Genomic DNA, 23,125 nt, shown 5'->3' with positions numbered 1-23,125 from the left:
GGTCTTGGGGTACACTGACATAAGCTGGGCCGGACTTACCACTGGGCTTGACTGGCTGGGCTCAACCACTACGATCGGCGGCCCCCCTCAACAACTTTGATCAATCGGCGACCCCCCCCTGCTCAACAACTCCAATCGGTGGCCCCCCTCCACGCAACAACTTCGATCTCGGCTGCACCACCCGCCTCAACGACTTCGATCTCGGCTGCACCCCCCGCCTCAACGACTTCGATCTCGGTTGCCCCCCCCCCCCCCTCAACGACTTCGATCTCGGCGGCACCCCCCCCCCCCCCCCCGTTAACAACTTCGCCCCCCCCCCCCCGCTTAGATGTGGTGTGCAAAGTCCTACAGTTTGGTTTCTATAGAAAGCGGCCACAGCATGAATAGATAAGCCTGTCCCCTGCCAGCATGCTGCAAAGAAGGACCTTTGTTCTCTGTATGGGCCGATCCTGGACAGGTGCACGGGGTGCAGCGCACCCAGGCGCCACAGAGGTGGGGGCGCTGAAGCACCAGAGTACCATCTCCTGTACTACGTCTGCAGTCTCTGATCATCTCCTGTACTATGTCTGCAGCCTCTGATCATCTCCTGTACTATGTCTGCAGTCTCTGACCATCTCCTGTACTATATTTGCAGTCTCTGACCATCTCCTGTACTATATCTGCAGTCTCTGACCATCTCCTGTACGATGTCTGCAGTCTCTGACCATCTCCTGTACTATGTCTTCAGTCTCTGACCATCTCCTGTACTATATTTGCAGTCTCTGACCATCTCCTGTACTATATCTGCAGTCTCTGACCATCTCCTGTACGATGTCTGCAGTCTCTGACCATCTCCTGTACTATGTCTGCAGTCTCTGACCATCTCCTGTACTATGTCTGCAGTCTCTGACCATCTCCTGTACTATGTCTGCAGTCTCTGACCATCTCCTGTATTATGTCTGCAGTCTCTGACCATCTCCTGTACTATATTTGCAGTCTCTGACCATCTCCTGTACTATGTCTGCAGTCTCTGACCATCTCCTGTACTATATCTGCAGTCTCTGACCATCTCCTGTACTATGTCTGCAGTCTCTGACCATCTCCTGTACTATATTTGCAGTCTCTGACCATCTCCTGTACTATATTTGCAGTCTCTGACCATCTCCTGTACTATGTCTGCAGTCTCTGACCATCTCCTGTACTATATTTGCAGTCTCTGACCATCTCCTGTACTATATCTGCAGCCTCTGACCATCTCCTGTACTATGTCTGCAGTCTCTGACCATGTGGGGGCGCCAGAAATATTTCTGCACCCAGGCGCCTGTGACCCTAGGATCGGCCCCGCTGCGGAGAGACCACTGCTTCACCTCAGCAAAGGTGTAGGGTCAAGTAGCTAAGTGGCAGGCAGTCAAGGTGAACCCCTGACTCTTACGCAGAGTCTTTGATAAATAAGATTCAGTTTCTGGCATGGGCTCTATAACTGAACTGTGATTGGATGAGCTGCTACTATGCCCCCCTATCAGAATCATGTCCCGCCGCAATGAATAAAAAAACTGTGAGATGTCCCAGGTGGGAGGGTCACCAGATGAGCAAGTTAGGTTACTCCCCGAGGCCGTCCTCCATTCATCCATATGAAACTGCAGCCGATGCTTACGGTGGGATGGGGGCGCTATTGTCCATTGCGTTGCACGCCGTCCATAACGTCACATGACGTGACACATCCGGGATTGAAATCTTGATTTCCTGGAGGGTTCCTGGCCATCCGCTCTCGGTATGTGAAGGCAGCCGGGGGGGTCACTCACCCTCCTGAAAAAGATAAAATTTTAGAAGTCATTAATGAATCCCTCAGTGGAACTCCAGCCAAAAATGTTGTATTTGTTTAGTGTAGGGAAGAGTTAGAACATCTGCCAGGTTTTTATTGTTCAACCATGGATACCACAATCGTGGACAAAGAATCCAACATGGTATTTGTTAGATATCAGTAGACTAGGCAAGTCAACGTGTTTCGGGGCTGAGACCCTCTTTATCAAGGCTTAAGGATTATGTAACCTCAAATATGGTTGGACTGAAGTGTTGGTGGCAGCACTGGCTGGATCTTACTATAAAAACACAACCTTTGTGTCATGGATATGCAATAGTCTGGCAGCTTACCTGTTTCCATCTGTCCATTAAGAGGCCTGACTCTGTTCTGGTTCCCTTCTTATCACTTCCTCTTCCTGTATGGCCCCACCCAGGCCATCCCAGGAAGTCTATATTAACCATTGCACTACAGGCCTGCGGTGCTGTTCAACAGTGTTGTTTGCTCAAGTTCCTGTCTGCAGTGTGCTACGATTACCTTCCTGTGTACCATTTTTGGCTCGTCCCTGACTTCTCCTGTTTGCCTGTGCCCTTGACCTTTTGCCTGTCCCTCGGTTACCCCTGTCTGCCTGTTGCCCTGACCTCGGCTTACCCATCACTTACATTTGTCCTGCCTGCTGCTTCCCCTCTCTCTCTCTCTGTGGAGCGTGACCTAGGGGATCCCAGGGGTCGCGACCTGGATCCAGCTGCGGCGAAGGCCATCCTCACCACTAGAGGCTCTGGTGAACACAAAGCTGGGTCTTTGACTCCGCGCCCTGGGCGATCTTGGGTTCACACTTCCTATCTTATCGCAGCTGTCGGCTATAGGGTTCACTTCCCTGTAGTGCATCCCTGACCCCCAACGGGGTGCACTTGTCACCTGGCCACAGGTGACCTGACACTTTGTTTTTATTGTTCAACTAAGGACACCACACTAATGGACAAAGAATCCAACATGGTATTTGTTAGATATCAGTAGACTATGCAAGCCAACGTGTTTCGGGGGTTAAGACCCCCTTTATCAAGGCTTAAGGATTGTGTAACCTTAAATATGGTTGGACTGAAGTGTTGGTGGCAGCACTGGCAGGATCTTCTTACTATAAAAACACAACCTTTGTTTTTATTGTTCAACTAAGGACACCACACTAATGGACAAAGAATTCAACATAGTATTTGTTAGATATCAGTAGACTATGCAAGCCAACGTTTTTCAGGGTTAAGGCCCCCTTCATCAAGGCTTAAGGATTAGGTAACCTCAAATATGGTTGGACCCAACTGTTGGTTGGCAGGATCTTACTATATAAACACAACTATGTCCCTACTTGGAAAATGTTCCTTAACTTCCTGTTCTAGAGACACAACATGAAGTGACTTTAAAAACGGGGGGGCTTTCCTCATTATACCTGTTCTGTAAAACGTTGATTTTCCTACTTTGTGTCACAGTCAACAGGACAATTGAAGAGGGTGAATAGTTAGGACATAGACAGCAATAAAAACCTGACAGGGGTTCTATCCCTTTTATTGGCCAGTAAAAAAAAGAGGCTTCAATTGAATGGTCAAAGAGACTGGTTCTCTTTAATTAGCATTTATTACTGAGGTGTGATTTGTGTTCTCTTACCTGTTTGTTTCTAAAGTCTTCAGCTTGAGAGTTTCATAATCATGTACACCTGAAATAAAGGGGGAAGCACTTCAAACAATTGTAGAGTTTCCCTTACATTGGTGATCAGTGGGAAGAATGTTCCTTACATTGGTGATCAGTGAGAAGAATGTTCCTTACATTGGTGATCAGTGAGAAGAATGTTCCTTACATTGGTGATCAGTGAGAAGAATGTTCCTTACATTGGTGATCAGTGAGAAGAATATCCCTTACATTGGTGATCAGTGAGAAGAATGTCCCTTACATTGGTGATCAGTGAGAAGAATGTCCCTTACATTGGTGATCAGTGGGAAGAATGCCCCTTACATTGGTGATCAGTGAGAAGAATGTCCCTTACATTGGTGATCAGTGGGAAGAATGTTCCTTACATTGGTGATCAGTGAGAAGAATGTCCCTTACATTGGTGATCAGTGAGAAGAATGTCCCTTACATTGGTGATCAGTGAGAAGAATGTCCCTTACATTGGTGATCAGTGGGAAGAATGTTCCTTACATTGGTGATCAGTGAGAAGAATGTCCCTTACATTGGTGATCAGTGGGAAGAATATTCCTTACATTGGTGATCAGTGGGAAGAATGTTCCTTACATTGGTGATCAGTGGGAAGAATGTTCCTTACATTGGTGATCAGTGGGAAGAATGTCCCTTACATTGGTGATCAGTGGGAAGAATGTCCCTTACATTGGTGATCAGTGGAAGAATGTCCCTTACATTGGTGATCAGTGGGAAGAATGTCCCTTACATTGGTGATCAGTGAGAAGAATGTTCCTTACATTGGTGATCAGTGGAAGAATGTCCCTTACATTGGTGATCAGTGGGAAGAATGTTCCTTACATTGGTGATCAGTGGGAAGAATGTTCCTTACATTGGTGATCAGTGGGAAGAATGTCCCTTACATTGGTGATCAGTGGAAGAATGTCCCTTACATTGGTGATCAGTGGGAAGAATGTCCCTTACATTGGTGATCAGTGAGAAGAATGTTCCTTACATTGGTGATCAGTGGGAAGAATGTTCCTTACATTGGTGATCAGTGAGAAGAATGTCCCTTACATTGGTGATCAGTGTAAAGAATGTTCCTTACATTAGTGATCAGTGAGAAGAATGCCCCTTACATCAGTGATCAGTGAGAAGAATGTCCCTTACATTGGTGATCAGTGAGAAGAATGTCCCTTACATTGGTGATCAGTGGGAAGAATGTTCCTTACATTGGTGATCAGTGGGAAGAATGTCCCTTACATTGGTGATCAGTGAGAAGAATGTCCCTTACATTGGTGGTTAGTGGGTTAGCTGTTATCAGCTTCACATTATCTGTGGATGTTCTTCTAGCCAATGAGTAAGGAGAGATGTCTGTCCACAGATTGAACAGAAGTGTACTTACTTTTGTTGGTGTTCTTCATCATGCAGTTTTGGTAGACGGGCTCTGGCTGCAGGTAGGTGTTGTTCAGATTGCTGAAAAGGAGACAGGAATAGTCAATAAACCGCCATCACCCCACCCCACCATGACACTGATTTAGAAGTCCACCAAAAACTGTTATTTCAGTTGTGGGTAAAAGAAAACCCACCAGTGGCTCTATGGTGTGGCTGCATCTGCGTTACCAGACTCCGCCCACCATTCTGCAGCCAAAACGCACAGGGTGACAACGCTAACTGTGGGATTTGACTGAAGAATGAACATGGTTGTCACCTTATTACAGGAAGGGTGAGTGCGTAGGTGACGGAATGTATAAAGTTAATAGAAGCACAAAGATTTGTCTGGGAATGGGACGGCCCCCTGCTGTGTTTGGGACCCTATCAGTGCCAAAGAAAACTTCTTGGGAGGTTCAGCCTTGGGGACCCAAATAAAAAAAAAATAAGGCTGCATGCAAGTACTAGAGATCGGGAGTCTGTAACGTACAGAGCACAAGGATCAGGAATGTGTAAAGTACAGAGTACAATGGTCAGGAGTGTGTATTGTACAGAGTACAGTGGTCAGGAGTGTGTATTGTACAGAGTACAGGGGTCAGGAGTGTGTAATGTACAGAATACAGATGTCAGGAGTGTGCAAAGTACATAGTACAGGGGTCAGGAGAGTGTAATGTACAGAGTACAGGGGTCAGGAGAGTGTAATGTACAGAGTACAGGGGACAGGAGTATGTAACGTACAAACATACAGAGTACAGGAGTCAAGAGTGGGTCACATACAGAAGATCAGGGGTCAGAAGTTGGTAACGCACACAGTACAAGGGTCAGAAGTTGGTAACGGTAATGCCAACTTCTGACTCCTGTACTGTGTGTAACATACATAGTGCTGGTGTCAGGAGTAGGTAACGTACAGAGTATAGGGGTCAGGAACAGAGTACAGGGGTCAGTTGTGGATCACATAGAAAGATCAGGGGTCGGAAGTGGGTAATGTAAACAGTACAGGGGTCAGGAGTGTGTAACATACAGATTAGAAGTATCAGAAGTGTGTAACATACAGAGTACAGGGGTTAGGGTGGGTAGCAGACAGACTACAGGGATCAGTAGTGTGGAAAGTAATAGAGTACAGGGGTCAGGAGTATGTAACAGACTGAATGCAGGGGTGAGGAGTGTGTAACGTATATAGTACAGGGGTCAAGAGTGTGTAATGTACAGAAAGCAGAGGTCAGGAGTGTGTAATGTACAGAAAGCAGAGGTCAGGAGTGTGTAACGTACAAAGTGCAGAGGTCAGGAGTGTGTAACGTATATAGTACAGGGGTCAGGAGTGTGTAATGTACAGAAAGCAGAGGTCAGGGGTGTGTAATGTACAGAAAGCAGACGTCAGGAGTGTGTAACCTACAAAGTGCAGAGGTCAAAAGTGTGTAACGTGCAAAGTACAGGGGTCAGGAATGTGTAACGAACAAAGTACAGAGATCAGGAGTGTGTAACGTACAAAGTACAAGGGTCAGGAATGTGTAACGAACAAAGTACAGAGATCAGGAGTGTGTAATGTACAGAATACAGGGATCAGGAATGTGCTACATATATGGTACAGGGGTCAGGAGTGTCTAACATACAGAGTGCTGATGTCAGGAGTGGGCAACACACAGAGTACAGAGGTCAGAAGTGTGTAACGTACAGAATACCGGGATCAGGAGTGTGTTACATACATAGTACAGGGGTAAGGAGTGTGTAACAGAGTACAAGGGTCAGGAGTGAATAACATACAGAGTACAGGGATCAGGAGTGGGTAACGTACAGAGTATAGAGGTCAGGAACAGAGTACAGGGGTCAGTTGTGGATCACATAGAGAGATCAGGGGTCAGGAGTGGGTAACATACAGAGTGGAGGGATCAGAAGTGTGTAACATACAGAGTATAGGGGTTAGGGGTGGGTAGCAGACAGACTACAGGGGTCAGTAGTGTGGAAAGTAATAGAGTAAAGGGGTCAGGAGTATGTAACAGAAGGAATGCAGAGGTCAGGAGTGTGTAACGCATATAGTACAGGGGTCAGGAGTGTGTAATGTACAGAAAGCAGAGGTGAGGAGTGTGTAACGTACAAAGTACAGAGATCAGGAGTGTGTAATGTACAAAGTACAGAGATCAGGAGGGTGTAACGTACAAAGTACAGAGATCAGGAGGGTGTAACGTACAAAGTACAGAGATCAGGAGGGTGTACTGTATAGAATACAGGAATGTGCTACATATATGGTACAGGGGTCAGGAGTGTCTAACTAACATACAGAGTGCTGATGTCAGGAGTGGGTAACACACAGAGTACAGAGGTCAGGAGTGTGTAACATACAGAATACCGGGATCAGGAGTGTGCTACATACATAGTACAGGGGTAAGGAGTGTGTAACAGAGTTCAAGGGTCAGGAGTTAGTAACATACAGAGTACAGGGATCAGGAGTGGGTAACACATAGAGTGTAGGGGTCAGGCGTAAGCTCTCCCTCCTCAGTATATCTCTCCCCTCTCTATAAAATACACAAACCAGACCAAGGTAGTTTAGAGTAATGATGTTCTTCTTCAGATGGGTCATGTGACTGGAGCTGGGGAGGAGCAACCTCCCTTGCTCTGAGCTGACAGGCGGACTGGCGGGTGCCCATCATGGCCGTCAGCACTGACTCCTCTGCTGGGATGTCCAGCGGATGCTCTGGGGGATTCAAACCCCCCTATCCCCCTCCTTATCTACACCCCTGGACATTATTGATTATATGAGACTTATGCAGTTTATATGAGGTCACTTTTGGGATATTTATCTGCATGCCGAGATGGAAATGTATGAACGTTCCTCCGATACATCAGAACATCTATGATCACATGAGCGTGATTTTTCACTTTCGAGCTCTGCTGCACATTGAAAGTGTCGCACAAAAGCTCTACGGATTGAATATTATCTGCCTAATTAGGAAGTGGCGGGTGACCACATCTGGCACAATTACCTGTTGGCATGCGGATAATTCCTGGCGCAGGCCGCGTCCGACTGTTCGCAGTCTTCGGAAAACTCATTAGTGACCACTGTGAGGGTGTCGGGCTCCTCCTCCTCTTCTCCAAAGTCTGCAAGACACAACAAAAGGCCCTCAACAGCTGTTCCCATTGTAGGCCGCACATGTCCGGGGGGGGGGGGGGGGAACCAAGTGAGAATGCGCCAACAGAAAAATAGAAATACAATGCAGGTGCGACATGAATTCATGTTACGGCTCGCTGCGAAAGATAACAATCACGCAATTTTATCTCTAAATTGCTACTGAGAAGATTGCTCTACTCCAGATACACTTTCGGGGGTTGGCGGAGGAGAGAGGGGCATTTAAAGGAAAATTAGATAGGTGCTAAGTCTTTAGTACCCGCCACTGTGTACATCCTGTGGCGTCCACTTGCCCCCCCCAAAAAAAAAAAGTATTAAAGGAACACTCCAACTTTAACATTCTTTTGCATAGCCAATCGCCTCTTTTACGTAAAGTGACCCCATTGCCAGATCATTCATTACAACAAAAATCTTCCCAGAAGATTCTGGGGTGTATAATACATTCTCTGTGCGGGTGTCTTCAGCATTCGGATGGGCACTGTAACGGAATGGCCCGTGATACCCAGAGACTTTTGAAGGATGTGGGGTACTCCTGTGCCAGCGTCACTAATGACTCTTGGGTCTAGGGTCATCCTATGTCCCTTTTGGGCATAGGATGACTGAGAAATGATAATTCATGTATTACAGGATATCTTGAAAAATGACAAGTGGTTTATTCTGACCTCAACAGATCAATAGAGTGTGATCGATTCAATGTGTAACATAGACTGTTGAGATGCTAATTAAGTCCACCTGGCTGTGGTGATGGGGCTTGCTGTGAGTGGCATTCTATTGTCCATTGTGCTAATTACGTCTGCTCCTAAGATCTTTCATTGTGTATGCTGATGACACCGTTTTGTGTGAAGATACTATTGATAAAAGATGTGGAATTTAACTTGTCAGCTGTAGTATCTTAAAGTGGAGGTTCACCCAAAAACTCAATTTTTAACATTATATTGATGCTCATTTTGGGAAGCAGAATCGGGTGTTTTTTTTTTAAATCGAAGCAGTACTTACCGTTTTAGAGAGAGATGTTCTCTGCCGCTTCCGGGTATGGGCTGCGGGACTGGGCGTTCCTATTTGATTGACAGGCTTCCGACGGTCGCATACAGCGCGTCACGATTTTCCGAAAGTAGCCGAACGTCGGTGCGCAGGCGCCGTATAGAGCAGCACCGACGTTCGGCTTCTTTCGGCTACTCGTGACGCGGTGTATGCGACCGTCGGAAGCCTGTCGGAAGCCTGTCAATCAAATAGGAACGCCCAGTCCCATACCCGGAAGCGGCGGAGAAGATCTATCTCCTGTTAGCATATGCCAGAGACTTTTGTAAGTCTTTAGCTGACACTCTAGGATTCTTCTTCACCTCATTGAGCAGTATGCGCTGTGCTCTTGCAGTCATCTTTGCAGGACGGCCACTCCTAGGGAGAGTAGCAGCAGTGCTGAACTTTCTCCATTTATATACAATTTGTCTTACCGTGGATTGATGAACAGCAAGGCTTTTGGAGATACTTTTATAACCCTTTCCAGCTTTATGCAAGTCAACAATTTTTAATCAGAGGTCTTCTGAGAGCTCTTTTGTGCGAGGCATCATTCACATCAGGCAATGTTTCTTGTGAAAAGCAAACCTAGAACTGGTGTGTGTTTTTTATAGGGCAGGGCAGCTGTAACCAACACCTCCAATCTCATCTCATTGATTGGACTCCAGTTGGCTGACACCTCACTCCAATTAGCTCTTGGAGATGTCATTAGTCTAGGGGTTCACATACTTTTTCCACCTGCGTTGTGAATGTTTACATGGTGTGTTCAATAAAAACATGGTAACATTTAATTCTTTGTGTGTTATTAGTTTAAGCAGACTGTGATTGTCTATTGTTGTGACTTAGATGAAGATCAGATCACATTTTATGACCAATTTGTGCAGAAATCCATATCATTCCAAAAGGGTTCACATACTTTTTATTGCAACTGTATGTGTAGGCATATTTTTGTAAGCTATGAGTTGTGTTGTATTGTGCATCCTACAGTTTGTATGTTCAGATTTTTCCATGTTTAGTTAAGCATTGATACACAACAGAAGTCTAAGCTTCCTTGATTTTACCACAAGAACCTTAATAGATAGACGTAAAGCATTACAGTGGGGGCTCGTCCGGGATTTGTGCTAAAATTTCGACTGAAGCAGACCTGTTTTCTGTGGTTGCATTACACTGTGTTTATGGGATAATCAAGCAATTTTCTTTCCTTCAACATGTGGTTAAAGGAAAGAAAAATTTGTATAATGTATGGCTTGCTTAACCCCTTAAGGACCGCCGCACGACTATTTACGTCGGCAGAATTGCACGGCTGGGCATATGGATGTACAGGTACGTCATCTTTAAGATGCCCAGCTGTGGGTCGCAAGCGCACCGCCGCCGGCATGCTTGGAACCCGGTCCTGTCCTTCGTGACCGCGCCCGCGGGACCCGCGGACCCGATCGCCGCCGGTGTCTCACGATCAGGTCACAGGGAGGAAGTATGGGGAGAGGTGAGTGTAAACAAACCTCTCCCTGTGCTTCCTAGTGTGGCTGTCACTGATTGTCTGTTCCCTGTGTTAGGGAACAACGATCAGTGATGTCACATGCACAGCCAAGCCCCCCCCCCACAGTAAGAACACTCCCTTAGGGCACACTTAACCCCTACAGCGCCCCCTCCTGGTTAACCCCTTTACTGCCAGTGTCATTTTCACAGTTATCAGTGCATTTTTATAGCACTTTTCGCTGTGAAAATGACAATGGTCCCAAAAATGTGTCAAAAGTGTCCGATGTGTCCGCCAAAAAATGTCACGAAAAAAATCACTGATCGCCACCATTAGTAGTAAAAAAAAATTATTAATAAAAATGCCATAAAACTACCCCCTATTTTGTAGACGCTATAACTTTTGCGCAAACCAATCAATAAGCGCTTTTTGCAATTTTTTTTTAACAAAAATATGTAGAAGAATACGTATCGGCCTAAACTGAGGACATTTTTTTATATATTTTTTAGGATATTTATTATAGCAAAAAAAAAATTTTTTTGAATTTTTTTAAAAATTGACGCTCTATTTTTGTTTATAGCGCAAAAAATAAAAACCGCACAGGTGATCAAATACCACCAAAAGAAAGCTCTATTTGTGGGAAAAAAAGGACGTCAATTTTGTTTGGGAGCCACGTCGCACGACCGCGCAATTGTCAGTTAAAGCGACGCAGTGCCGAATAGCAAAAAGGGGCCCGGTCCTTTACCTGCATAATGGTCCGGGGCTTAAGTGGTTAAGTCTGACAAGCCTGCTGACAGGGAGAGAATACAAGTGAATGAGCAAATATGAATCCCCAATAGGCAAGAGTGTAGTGTAAGTACAGAAAAGTTTTATGAATGTCTTCAATTAGCACTGAGCTCAGGCAGGAGATAGGACAGCCTCTATTTATTAGGACCTCACAGCCTGATACTAAACCTGACATGTCTGCTCCGACAGGAGGAGAATACAAGTGAATGATAAAATCTCAATCCCTGAGAGGTAATAGTGTAGTGTAAGTACAAAGGGTTTTACAAGTGTCTGCAATCAGCACCTAGCTGGTACAGTGGCGGCTGGTGCTCAATTTTTTTTTGGGGGGGGGGGGGGGGGGGCGCAAACGGGAAAAAAAAAAATTGCAGCCTCACTGTGCCCATCAAATGCAGCCACTGTGTCATCAATTGTCACCACTGTGCCATGCCATCAAACGCAGCCGCTGTGCCATGCCATCAAATGCAGCCACTGTGCCATGCCATCAAACACAGCCACTGTGTCATCAATTGTCACCACTGTGCCATGCCATCAAATGCAGTCACTATGCCATCAATTCGCACCACTGTGCCATGCCATCAAATGCAGTCACTGTGCCATGCCATCAAACGCAGTCACTGTGCCATGCCATCAAACACAGCCACTGTGCCATGCCACTGTGCCATCAATTGTCACCACTGTGCCATGCCATCAAACGCAGCCACTGTGCCCCTCAATTGTCGCTACTGTGCCAATTGTCGCCACTGTGCCCTTTAATTGTCGCCACTGTGCCCATTGTTGCCACTGTGCATGTCACTGTGCCCTTTAATTGTTGCCACTGTGCCCATTGTCACCACTGTGCCCTTTGTCGCCACTGTGCCCTTTGTCACCACTGTGCCCTTTGTTGCCACTGTGCCCTTTGTCCCCACTGTGCCCATTGATGCCACTGAGCCTATTGATGCCACTGTGCCCTTTGTCGCCACTGTGCCCATTGTCGCCGCTGTGCCCTGTAAAATGCACTTACCTTACTCCTTCCACATCCCTTGATGTTGTCTCCCGCCTTGGTGACGCTTCAGCCAATTAGGTTACTGATAACCAGAATCGGGGAACCTGATTGGCTGAGACGGCCGCCAGTCTTATCCAAGGAACGCACCCCCCGTACGTCCCGAGGATAAGACATCCGGGAGCCGCTGGCTCTGATAGGCACTTCCGCACAGCCAACCAGCTGCCGTTATTCAGGTGGCCGGCACTCAAGTTCCGGCCATCTGAATAGACCAGCGGCAGCGGCGACAATAACATACATTCATGCAATGCATGAATGTGTGTTATTAGTCAGTGGCGGGCGAGAGCCAGAGGGGGCGGTGCTCCGGCGCCCTCTATGGACGAAACCGCCACTGCTCTGGTAGGAGATAGGGCAGCAACTATGAGGACCTTACAGTCCGATACTCAGCCTGATAAGCCTGCTCTGACAGGGAGAGAAAACAAGTGATGGATAAAATCTCAATCCCTGATAGGGAAGAGTGTAGTGAAAGTTCAGGAGGTTTTTTTTTCAGGAGTGTCTTCAATCAGCACTGAGCTCAGGTAGGAGATCTTTGGGGGACCCCCCCCCCCCCCACAGCCTTACAAGTCTGCTCTGACAGGGAGAGAATACAAGTCAATTATAAAATTGCAATCCCTGGAAGGTAAGACTGTAGTGTAATCACTGGAGCTTTGTAGATTATAAACAGCAGCATATTGAGTCTACTATAAAAAACACATCGCCCACCTGACACCTTGCTCTTCAAAGATGGCTGCCCGTTGACTCGCGTAGTCTCTCTGGTCTTCAAAGTTGCGTACAGTTCTTCCAGCGGCTGAGCAGAACGACTTGCATGTTGGGATTTTCTCCGAGACCTATAAGGAGGCAAGGTGAGAATTCGGGGGGCTCAGGAAAACTCTTATTTATAATTCAGTTATGGGGGTTACTACTGAGTGGGGATCAGTAGAAATGGGGTTACTACTGAGTGGGGGATCAGTAGAGATGGGGTTACTACTGAGTGGGGGATCAGCAGAGATGGGGGTTACTACTGAGTGGGGGATCAGTACTGATGGGGGTTACTACTGAGTGGGAGATCAGTAGAGATGGGGTTACTACTGAGTGGGGGTCAGCAGAGATGGGGGTTACTACTGATTGGGGGATTATCAGAGATGGGGTTACTACTGAGTAGGGGATCAGCAGAGATGGGGTTTACTACTGAGTGGGAGATCAGTAGAGATGGGTGTTACTACTGAGTGGGGGATCAGTAGAGATGGGGGTTACTACTGAGTGGGAGATCAGTGGAGATGGGGTTTACTACTGAGTGGGGGGATCAGTAGAGATGGGGGTTACTACTGAGTGGGGGGGATCAGTAGAGATGGGGTTTACTACTGAGTGGGAGATCAGCAGAGATGGGGTTACTACTGAGTGGGAGATCAGTAGAGATGGGGTTTACTACTGAGTGGGGGATCAGTAGAGATGGGGGTTACTACTGAGTGGGGGGATCAGTAGAGATGGGGGTTTACTACTGAGTGGGGGATTAGTAGAGATGAGGGTTACTACTGAGTAGGGAGATCAGTAGAGATGGGTGTTACTACTGAGTGGGGGATCAGTAGAGATGGGGGTTACTACTGAGTGGGGGGATCAGTAGAGATGGGGGTTACTACTGAGTAGGGAGATCAGTAGAGATGGGTGTTACTACTGAGTGGGGGATCAGTAGAGATGGGGGTTACTACTGAGTGGGAGGATCAGTAGAGATGGGGGTTACTACTGAGTGGGGGGATCATAGAGATGGGGGTTACTACTGAGTGGGGGGATCAGTAGAGATGAGTAGCACTTTCGCCTAGCAGCAAAAGGGTCGCTGATTCGAATCCTGACCACGACACCATCTGCCTGGAGTTTGCATGTTCTCCCTGTGCCTGCGTGGGTTTCCTCCGGGTACTCCGGTTTCCTTCCACACTCCAAAGACATGCTGGTAGGTAAATTGGATCTTGTCCAAATTGGCCCAGTATATATATGTATATCTGTGTGTCCCATGCGTGTCACGATCCTACGGGGTAAAATGACCCCACCATCCAAGCAGACACTGGCTGGAAAAAGCGCCCAGAGGCGATTCAGTTCGCATGAGTAGCGCTATACAAGTAATTCATTCATTCATTCATTACTACTGAGTGGGGGGATCAGTAGAGATGGGGGTTACTACTGAGTGGGGGATCAGTAGAGATGGGGGTTACTACTGAGTGGGGGATCAGTAGAGATGGGGGCTACTACTGAGTGGGAGATCAGTAGAGATGGGGGTTACTACTGAGTGGGAGATCAGTAGAGATGGGGGTTTCTACTGAGTGGGGGGATTACTACTTTATGGGGGTTACTACTGAGTGGGGGGATCAGTAGAGATGGGGGTTACTACTGAGTGGGGAGATCAGCAGACATGGGGTTTACTACTGAGTGGGGGATCAGTAGAGATGGGGGTTTCTACTGAGTGAGAGATCAGTAGAGATGGGGGTTTCTACTGAGTGGGAGATCAGTAGAGATGGGGGTTACTACTGAGTGGGGAGATCAGAAAGAGATGGGGTTACTACTGAGTGGGGGGGATCAGTAGAGATGGGGGTTACTACTGAGTGGGGCGATCAGTAGAGATGGGGGTTACTACTGAGTGGGGGGGATCAGTAGAGATGGGGGTTACTACTGAGTGGGGGGGAACAGTAGAGATGGGGGTTACTACTGAGTGGGGGGGATCAGTAGAGATGGGGGTTACTACTGAGTGGGGGGGAACAGTAGAGATGGGGGTTACTACTGAGTGGGGGGATCAGTAGACGGGGGGGGGGTTACTATTTTTTTTTACTCTTAAAAGGTACAGCACCTCCCCCCAATATTTACTCACGGTCTGCTCTCCTGAGGAGGAAACATCTGCGTTATGTTGGCGTATTCGTGGTTAGTCCTCGTGGATCGCCTTATGGAGTTCCCCCGGAGAATCTGGCCAGTGGATCCTCTCTACAACCACAAACATATTTCTCAACTAATGTAAATAGCTTATATCCTGTGCTGTCTGAATGTAAAATAAATGAAAACACCCTATTTGGCCAGTAGAGGGAGCCAAGCATTAGCACTAGCAATCGTCTCTCATACTTAGCTCCATCTAGTGGCCAAATGCAGAATTTCCCATTGATAATCAATGATTTACGTTCGAACAGTGCAGGATCTCGCCTATTTATTTCATTATTTTTTTTTTTGCCCCATTTTAAAACACGCACTCCCCCCCCCCCCCCCCCCGGCGAATGGCTACGAGAAAAAGTAAATGCGCCCATTGGTACGCTTTGTTTGGTAAGACCATACCACTGTTTTATGAATAGAAAAAAAAAATACCACATTTGGCCACTAGATGGAACTAAGCATTTTTAGAAATGTTCTCTAATACTAACTTGGCGCCACCAAGTGGGCAAACGCAATATTTTCCATATAAAATAAATGATTTACATTCGAACGACGCAGGATAGCGCTTTTTTACATTTGTTTTTTGCCCCACTTTTACTATCTATGTGCCAGATCCACAAACGAATTACGCCGGCGTATCTATTGATACGCCGGCGTAATTTCAAAGTTCCCGCGTCGTATCTTTGTTTTGTATCCACAAAACAAAGATACGACGGAATGAGGGATCGATCCGACAGGCGTACGTCTTAGTACGCCGTCCGATCGTAGGTGCATATTTACGCTGGCCCGCTAGGTGGCGTTTCCGTCGAATTCCGCGTCGAGTATGCAAATTAGCTAGATACGGCGATCCACGAACGTACGTCCGGCCGGCGCGTTTTTTTTTTTACGTCGTTTGCGTTCGGCTTTTTCCGGCGTATAGTTACCCCTGCTATATGAGGCGTATCCTATGTTAAGTATGGCCGTCGTTCCCGCGTCGAGTTTTGAATTTTTTTTTACGTCGTTTGCGTAAGGCTTTTTCCGGCGTACAAGTTACCCCTATGGCCGTCGTTCCCGCGTCGAGTTTTGAATTTTTTTACGTCGTTTGCGTAAGGCTTTTTTCGGCGTACAGTTACCCCTGCTATATGAGGCGTATCCTGCGTTAAGTATGGCCGTCGTTCCCACGTCGAATTTTGATTTTTTTTACGTCGTTTGCGTAAGTCGTTCGCGAATAGGGATTTGCGTAGAATGACGTCACCGTCGTAAACATTGGCTTGTTCCGGTTTATTTTCGAGCATGCGCACTGGGATACCCCCACGGACGGCGCATGAAAAAACCGTCATTTACGTCGGGTCACGACGTATTAACATAAAACACGCCCCCATCACATCCATTTGAATTGCGCGTCCTTACGCCGCCAAATTTACACTACGCCGCTGTAACTTACGGCGCGCATTCTTTGAGGTTTCGAAAAAAAAAATGTAAGTTACGGCGGCGTAGTGTATCAGAGATCCGCTACGCCCGACGCAAGTATGCGCCGATGTACGTGGATCTGCCCCTATCTATATATATATATATACACACTCATAGACAAACATTGTTTAGTAGTTTTTTGGGGGGTAATTTACCAGTGGCACAGGTGGCGGTATGGCTCCGCCCTGAATGGGGTGTCTGTTGAAGGACAGTTTGTACTGAAGCGCATCGGTCAGCTTGTTCACGATTCTCTCCTGCGCATCGTTGGAGGCTTCCTGTAACAGAACACCTTGGAATCAGTCTGACCATAAAGAAGCTGCCTGTGACCTTTCCCCTAAAACATCCCCCCCCTCCCCCTCCCGCCGGCATCCGGTGCTTCTCCGGGCTCTCCCGTGCCATTGGGGGGCCCAGAGAAAGAATCGTCTGGCGGCCGGCTTGGAAGCATAGAGATGACTGTTGACCAGATGGTCACCAGTCATCTCTATGACCGTCGGGGGCCCGGAGAAAGAATCGTCCGGCGGCCGGCTTGGAAGCGTAGAGATGACTGTTGACCAGATGGTCACCAGTCATCTCTATGACCGTCGGGGGCCCGGAGAAAGAATCGTCCGGCGGCCGGCTTGGAAGCATAGAGATGACTGTTGACCAGATGGTCACCAGTCATCTCTATGACCGTCGGGGGCCCGGAGAAAGAATCGTCCGGCGCCGGCTTGGAAGCATAGAGATGACTGGTGACCAGATGGTCACCAGTCACCTCTATGACCGTCGGGGGCCCAGAGAAAGAATCGTCCGGCGCCGGCTTGGAAGCATAGAGATGACTGTTGACCAGATGGTCACCAGTCATCTCTATGACCGTCGGGGGCCCGGAGAAAGAATCGTCCGGCGCCGGCTTGGAAGCATAGAGATGACTGTTGACCAGATGGTCACCAGTCATCTCTATGACCGTCGGGGGCCCGGAGAAAGAATCGTCCGGCGCCGGCTTGGAAGCATAGAGATGACTGGTGACCAGATGGTCACCAGTCACCTCTATGACCGTCGGGGGCCCAGAGAAAGAATCGTCCGGCGCCGGCTTGGAAGCATAGAGATGACTGTTGACCAGATGGTCACCAGTCAGCTCTATGACCGTCGGGGGCCCGAAGAAAGAATCGTCCGGCGCCGGCTTGGAAGCATAGAGATGACTGGTGACCAGATGGTCACCAGTCACCTCTATGACCGTCGGGGGCCCGGAGAAAGAATCGTCCGGCGCCGGCTTGGAAGCATAGAGATGACTGGTGACCAGATGGTCACCAGTCATCTCTATGACCATCGGAGGCCCTGGCGCGATGTGATGACGTCACGCCCGTGTACCCGGAAGTAAACAAAACCGCGATTGCGGCTAGTAAGCATGGGATCCGTGATTTTTTTTTTCACAATCTCATGCTTTCCAGCCTGGAGGAGAGATGTGGGGTCTAATTGACCCCGCCTCTCTCCATAAAGAGGACCTGTCACAATATATTCCTATTACAAGGGATGTTTACATTCCTTGTAATAGGAATAAAAGTGATAAAAAAAAAAAAGTAAAATAATAAAAAAAATAATAAAAAAAATGTAAAACGCCCCTGTCCCCGGTAGCTCGCGCGCAGAAGCGAACGCACACGTAAGTCCCGCCCACATATGTAAATGCCGTTCGAACCACATATGTGAGGTATCGCCACGTGCGTTAGAGCGTGAGCGACAATTCTCGCAATTCTCGACCTCCTCTGCAAATCTAAACTGGTAACCTGTAAACATTTTCAAAGCGTCGCCTATGGAGATTTTTAAGTACCGAATTTTGGCGCCATTCCATGAGTGTGCGCAATTTTAAAGCGTGACATGTTGGGTATCTATTTACTCGGCGTAACTTCATCTTTCATATTTAAAAAAAAAAATAGGGCTAACTTTACTCTTTTCATATTTTTTAGTTCATGAAACCATTCACCGTCGGAAGCATTGGCTTGTTCCGGGTTAATTTCGAGCATGCGCACTGGGATACTCCCACGAACGGCACATGCGCAGTTAAAAAAAAAACGTTGTTTACGTCGGGTCACGACGTATTAACATAAAACACGCCCCCATCACAGAGATTTGAATGCCGCGCCATTACGCCGCCAAAGATACACTACGCCGCCGTAACTTACGGCGTGAATTCTTTGAGGATTCGAAAAAAAAAAGTAAGTTAAGGCGGCGTAGTGTATCTTAGATACGCTGCGCCCGGCACAATAATGCCCCGCTGTACGTGGATCTACCCCAATATACCTTAAAAGAAGAATATAAATAAACCCCTCCCCCTCAAAAAAAAAAAAAACACAAAAGTAAAACGAATTTAAAGACACCCATACAGCAAAAAAATATAAAATTAAATGTCAATTTAACCTAAAATAAGGGTCCTTTAAAAAATAAAATAAAAACAATATACCCTAAAATAAATGAACCCCCTCCTATAAATTTTATTTTTTTAACTTCATATACTGAATATATTTTATAGTTTATTTTCTCCACCCCCAGTCCATTGTTATTTACAGAGGCCTATCAGCTATCAGCGAGCCGCGGAGATCTAACCTTGGCTTTGGAGACTAAGGCCAGGGCCTGCTTGTAGTACAGGACGGCCTTCTCCGGATCACCCAGACGGAATTTGGCTGCTCCGAGTCCTTCGCATGCCTGCCATTGGCCGTGGACATCATCTGGTGGAGGAGAACAAGCCGGATCAGTATAGAAGAGCAATAAGAACGCCTGGACCCTTCAAAGAGGACCTGTCCTAAATGTAACGTGCCGATGTCTAATGTATGACCACAAGCTGAGAAGGACTGTCCTCTGGGTATTAAAGAGAACCTGTCACATAGAAGCAGCACTGTAAAGCTGGAGAGCGATTGGTTGGATTCTCTAGGGGTACGGCTCTCATTTCGAATTTGGTGAATGGGAACTTTATTCTTGTATAAATCTTATCAAATTCTGGTCATTTTTAGCACTAATGGGCAAACTGGGAACATGGGAGGCATGCACAAATGTAAAAAAAAAAAACATACTTACCTTGGGGCCATATTCCGAGTAAAGTTACGATGGAGTATCTCAGGAAACACTGTCGTATCTCTCTTTTTTGGCCCGCGTATCTATGCGACTGATTCTTAGAATCATTTTCGCATAGATACGCTGAAGATCCGCCATGTGTAAGTCACTTACACTGTCGGATCTTAAATGTAATTACTCCGCCGGCCGCTAGGTGGCGTTTACGTTCAGGTCTCATTTGTTTATGCAAATGAGCCTGATACGCCGATTCCCGAACGAATTTGCGTCGCGTAACCGTTGCTTACATCGTTTGCGTAGGCGTAAGGTTACCCCTGCTATATGAGGGGTAACCTTACCTTACGTCAGTCCCACGTAGGCCATGTTAAGTATGGCGTCGGGTCCGTGTCGTGTTTTCCCGTCGGGTACGTCGTTTTACTAAGTCGTTCTTGAATACGACTTTACGTCAATGACGCACACGTCGGCGTCATTGACGTTTTACGCCGAGAACTGGAGCATGCGCACTGGGCTATTTTAAGCCCGGCGCATGCGCAGTTCGTTAGAATCGGGGGCGCGCTTAATTTAAATAGAAGCCGCCCCCTTGGAGATACGCGGGGATACGCCGGGCCAAATACACTCCGCCGCCCCAAACTACGGAGCAAGTGTTTGGGGAATACAGCACTTGCTCCTGTAGGTTGGGGCGGCGTAGTGTAAATGGCTTACGCGACGCCCGCCGGAAATCTACGAGAATATGGCCCCAAATGCTTAGATTTGAGCACCTCCTTAAAAAAAAGCAGTTTATCCCAAAATAAAGGTCCTATCAAAATAATATAAAAAATATACCCCAAATTAAAAGACACCCCCTTCCCCCCAAAAAAATGCAACAACTAAATACCCTGAAGGAAAAAGCTAAAGGAAGCCTTGACATAAAAGTGGCAGTTTAAGCTAAAATAATGGTCCTTTAAATATAACAACAATATACCCCAAATGAACAAAAAAAAAAAAAGAACCTCAAACAAAAAAAAAGATTGAATAAAGTAAATACCCTGAAACAAACACAAAAACACACTTTAAGGAATGCTTGCACCAAAAAAAACAAACAAACAAAAAACAACCGCAACCAAAAAATACTCTTTTTTTTCCCTAAAGGAAGCCTTGACATAAAAGTGTCAGTTTAATCTAAAATAAGGTTCCTTAAAAATAAAAACAATATACCCCAAATGAAAAAAGAAATAACCCTACCCTAAAAGGCCAAAAATGTTATTATTATTTTTTTTCTCCAAAAGGAAGCCTGGACATAAAAGTGTCAGTTTAATTTAAAAAAATATTGCTTTAAAAATAAAAATAAAAACAATATACCCCACATAAAAAAAAAAGAAAGGAACCTCAAAAATAAATAAACAAAAAGAATAAAGTAAATACCCTGAAACAACACAAAAACAGATTTGTTTAAGGAATGCTTGCAGCAAAAAAAAAAATACCCTGGAACAAAACTTTTTTTCTGTCCTAAAGGAAGCCATGACCAAAGAAGTGTCAGTTTAATTTAAAATAAGGGTCCTATAAAAATAATATAGAAACAATATACCCCCAAAAGAAGAAAGAAACGACCCCTTTAAAAAAGAAAAGAAAGAATAAATTAAATGCCCTGAAACAAACAGAAAAAACACACTTTTTTTTTCCACCCATAAATATAACATTACATCAGTAGTTTTAAAAAAATGTCATTAGTCCGAATTTTTTTTTTTTTTTAGATGCCTTCAAAGTGTTGTTGCTAGGCAGAATAGTTAATCTTCCCTCTTCCTGCACCTAGGTGCTTAATGCTTCCTAACCTACACCGCACAGACTCCTGGGAATGTAGTGGGTGTAACTTTCCAGGAGTCTGTGCACTCCCCAGTCTCAAAGAATCATGTGACTTGGACAGTACAGGTGCTGAAACCTGATCTGAAACCTATTACATTGCTTGTGCAGCACTGAGCATGTGCGAGATCTGCAAGGCTGAAATCCAGGAAGTCATACAGTCTGGCTTCATGATGCCCACACTTAAGATGGCCCCAGTCAATTTCTATTTTATAAAGTGTCTAAATGCTGTAACAACCTAACAAAACGGACCTTAGTTTACAGACTAACTTTACTAGAATACATTAAGCTTGTGTATTACAGGGGTATTTATATATAAAAAGTGAAATTGTGGCCGGAACTCCGCTTTAAGTAATGCTTGCACCAAAAAAAAAAAAAAAAAAACAAGGCTTCCTTTAGAATTTTTTTTTTTTTTGTTTCAGGGTATTATGTTATGTTATTATAATAATATATATTACTAATTTATGATATTAACATCATAAATAATAATTATATTATTTAACAACAACAACAATAATAATAATAATATTATGTTTATTATTAATATTATTATTATTATTATTATTATTATCATTATTATCTTCATCATCATCATTATTATTATTATTATTATTATTATTATTATTATAAATAATGATCATAATAATAATGATGAAGATAATAATAATAATAAAAATGATGATAAAGATAATAATAATGATGAAGATAATAATAACAATAATAATAATAATAATAATAATAAAAAAAATGATGATAAAGATAATAATAATAATAATAATAATAATAATAATAATAATAATAATAATAAAACCAGAAGCTCTGTTCTGGTGTAACAAGCAACCTGATTTATCATCCCATCTTTTTAGGGGTCCTTTGTACATGTATATAGAAACACTGCAGTATACCCATGTTATCTTGAGCCTTTTGTGATAGTTGGGCACATAGTTTACTTTTTTATGTAGGCTGATGACGATCTTATACTGGCTGATAGTGTGCTTTGGGCCTCATTAAGATTATGCCATATGTTACTGTATCTCATGTACTACCGGGGCCCCTTGGTCTATATATTTTATTGTTTTTCCTGTCGATGTTTTTAAGATGTCTGTTAATATATCTTTTCTCTCAATAAAATCTTTATGGAAAAATAATAATAATAATAGTAATAATAATAATAGTAATAATAATAATAAAGATAATAATAATGATGATGATAAAAATAATAATATTAATAATAAAGATAATATGATTATTATTATTATTATTATTGTTGTTGTTAAATAATATAATTATTATTTATGATGTTAATATCATAAATAAGTAATATATATTATTATAATAACATAACAAAATACCCTGAAAAAAAAAAAATTCTCCTAAAGGAAGCCTTGGCCAAAAGTAAGGGTCCTATAAAAATAATATAGAAGCAATATACCTCAAAAGAAGAAAGAAATTACCCTTCAAAAAAAGAAAATAAAGAATAAAGTAAAAGATAAATAAATAAAGAAACAAATACAAATATATATATATATATATATATATATATATATATATATATATATATATATATATATATATATATATATATATATATATATAAATTATAGATATATATTA

The 23,125-nt window shown here is 44.8% G+C and overlaps 1 protein-coding gene across 1 annotated transcript in view; it reads right to left on the bottom strand.

Annotated features, from left to right (window-relative positions):
• Nucleotides 1-1,273: 1,273 nt before the first annotated feature.
• The window catches only part of TTC24 (tetratricopeptide repeat domain 24), a 33,891-nt gene continuing 12,039 nt past the window's right edge, over nucleotides 1,274-23,125 (bottom strand). Inside the window, exons 5-12 of the mRNA XM_040332708.1 lie at nucleotides 19,214-19,335; nucleotides 16,795-16,914; nucleotides 15,141-15,250; nucleotides 13,010-13,134; nucleotides 7,852-7,966; nucleotides 4,848-4,918; nucleotides 3,434-3,482; nucleotides 1,274-1,785 (exon numbers count right to left, since the gene is read on the bottom strand). Of these exons, the coding sequence (XP_040188642.1) occupies nucleotides 1,683-1,785; nucleotides 3,434-3,482; nucleotides 4,848-4,918; nucleotides 7,852-7,966; nucleotides 13,010-13,134; nucleotides 15,141-15,250; nucleotides 16,795-16,914; nucleotides 19,214-19,335 (815 nt within the window). The 3' untranslated portion in view covers nucleotides 1,274-1,682. The remainder of the gene's footprint in view (nucleotides 1,786-3,433; nucleotides 3,483-4,847; nucleotides 4,919-7,851; nucleotides 7,967-13,009; nucleotides 13,135-15,140; nucleotides 15,251-16,794; nucleotides 16,915-19,213; nucleotides 19,336-23,125) is intronic.

The sequence above is a fragment of the Rana temporaria genome, chromosome 13 (assembly GCF_905171775.1).
Source record: "Rana temporaria chromosome 13, aRanTem1.1, whole genome shotgun sequence".
NCBI classification, from domain to species: Eukaryota; Metazoa; Chordata; class Amphibia; order Anura; family Ranidae; genus Rana; species Rana temporaria.
This window is presented reverse-complemented; position numbering and strand designations above follow the sequence as displayed.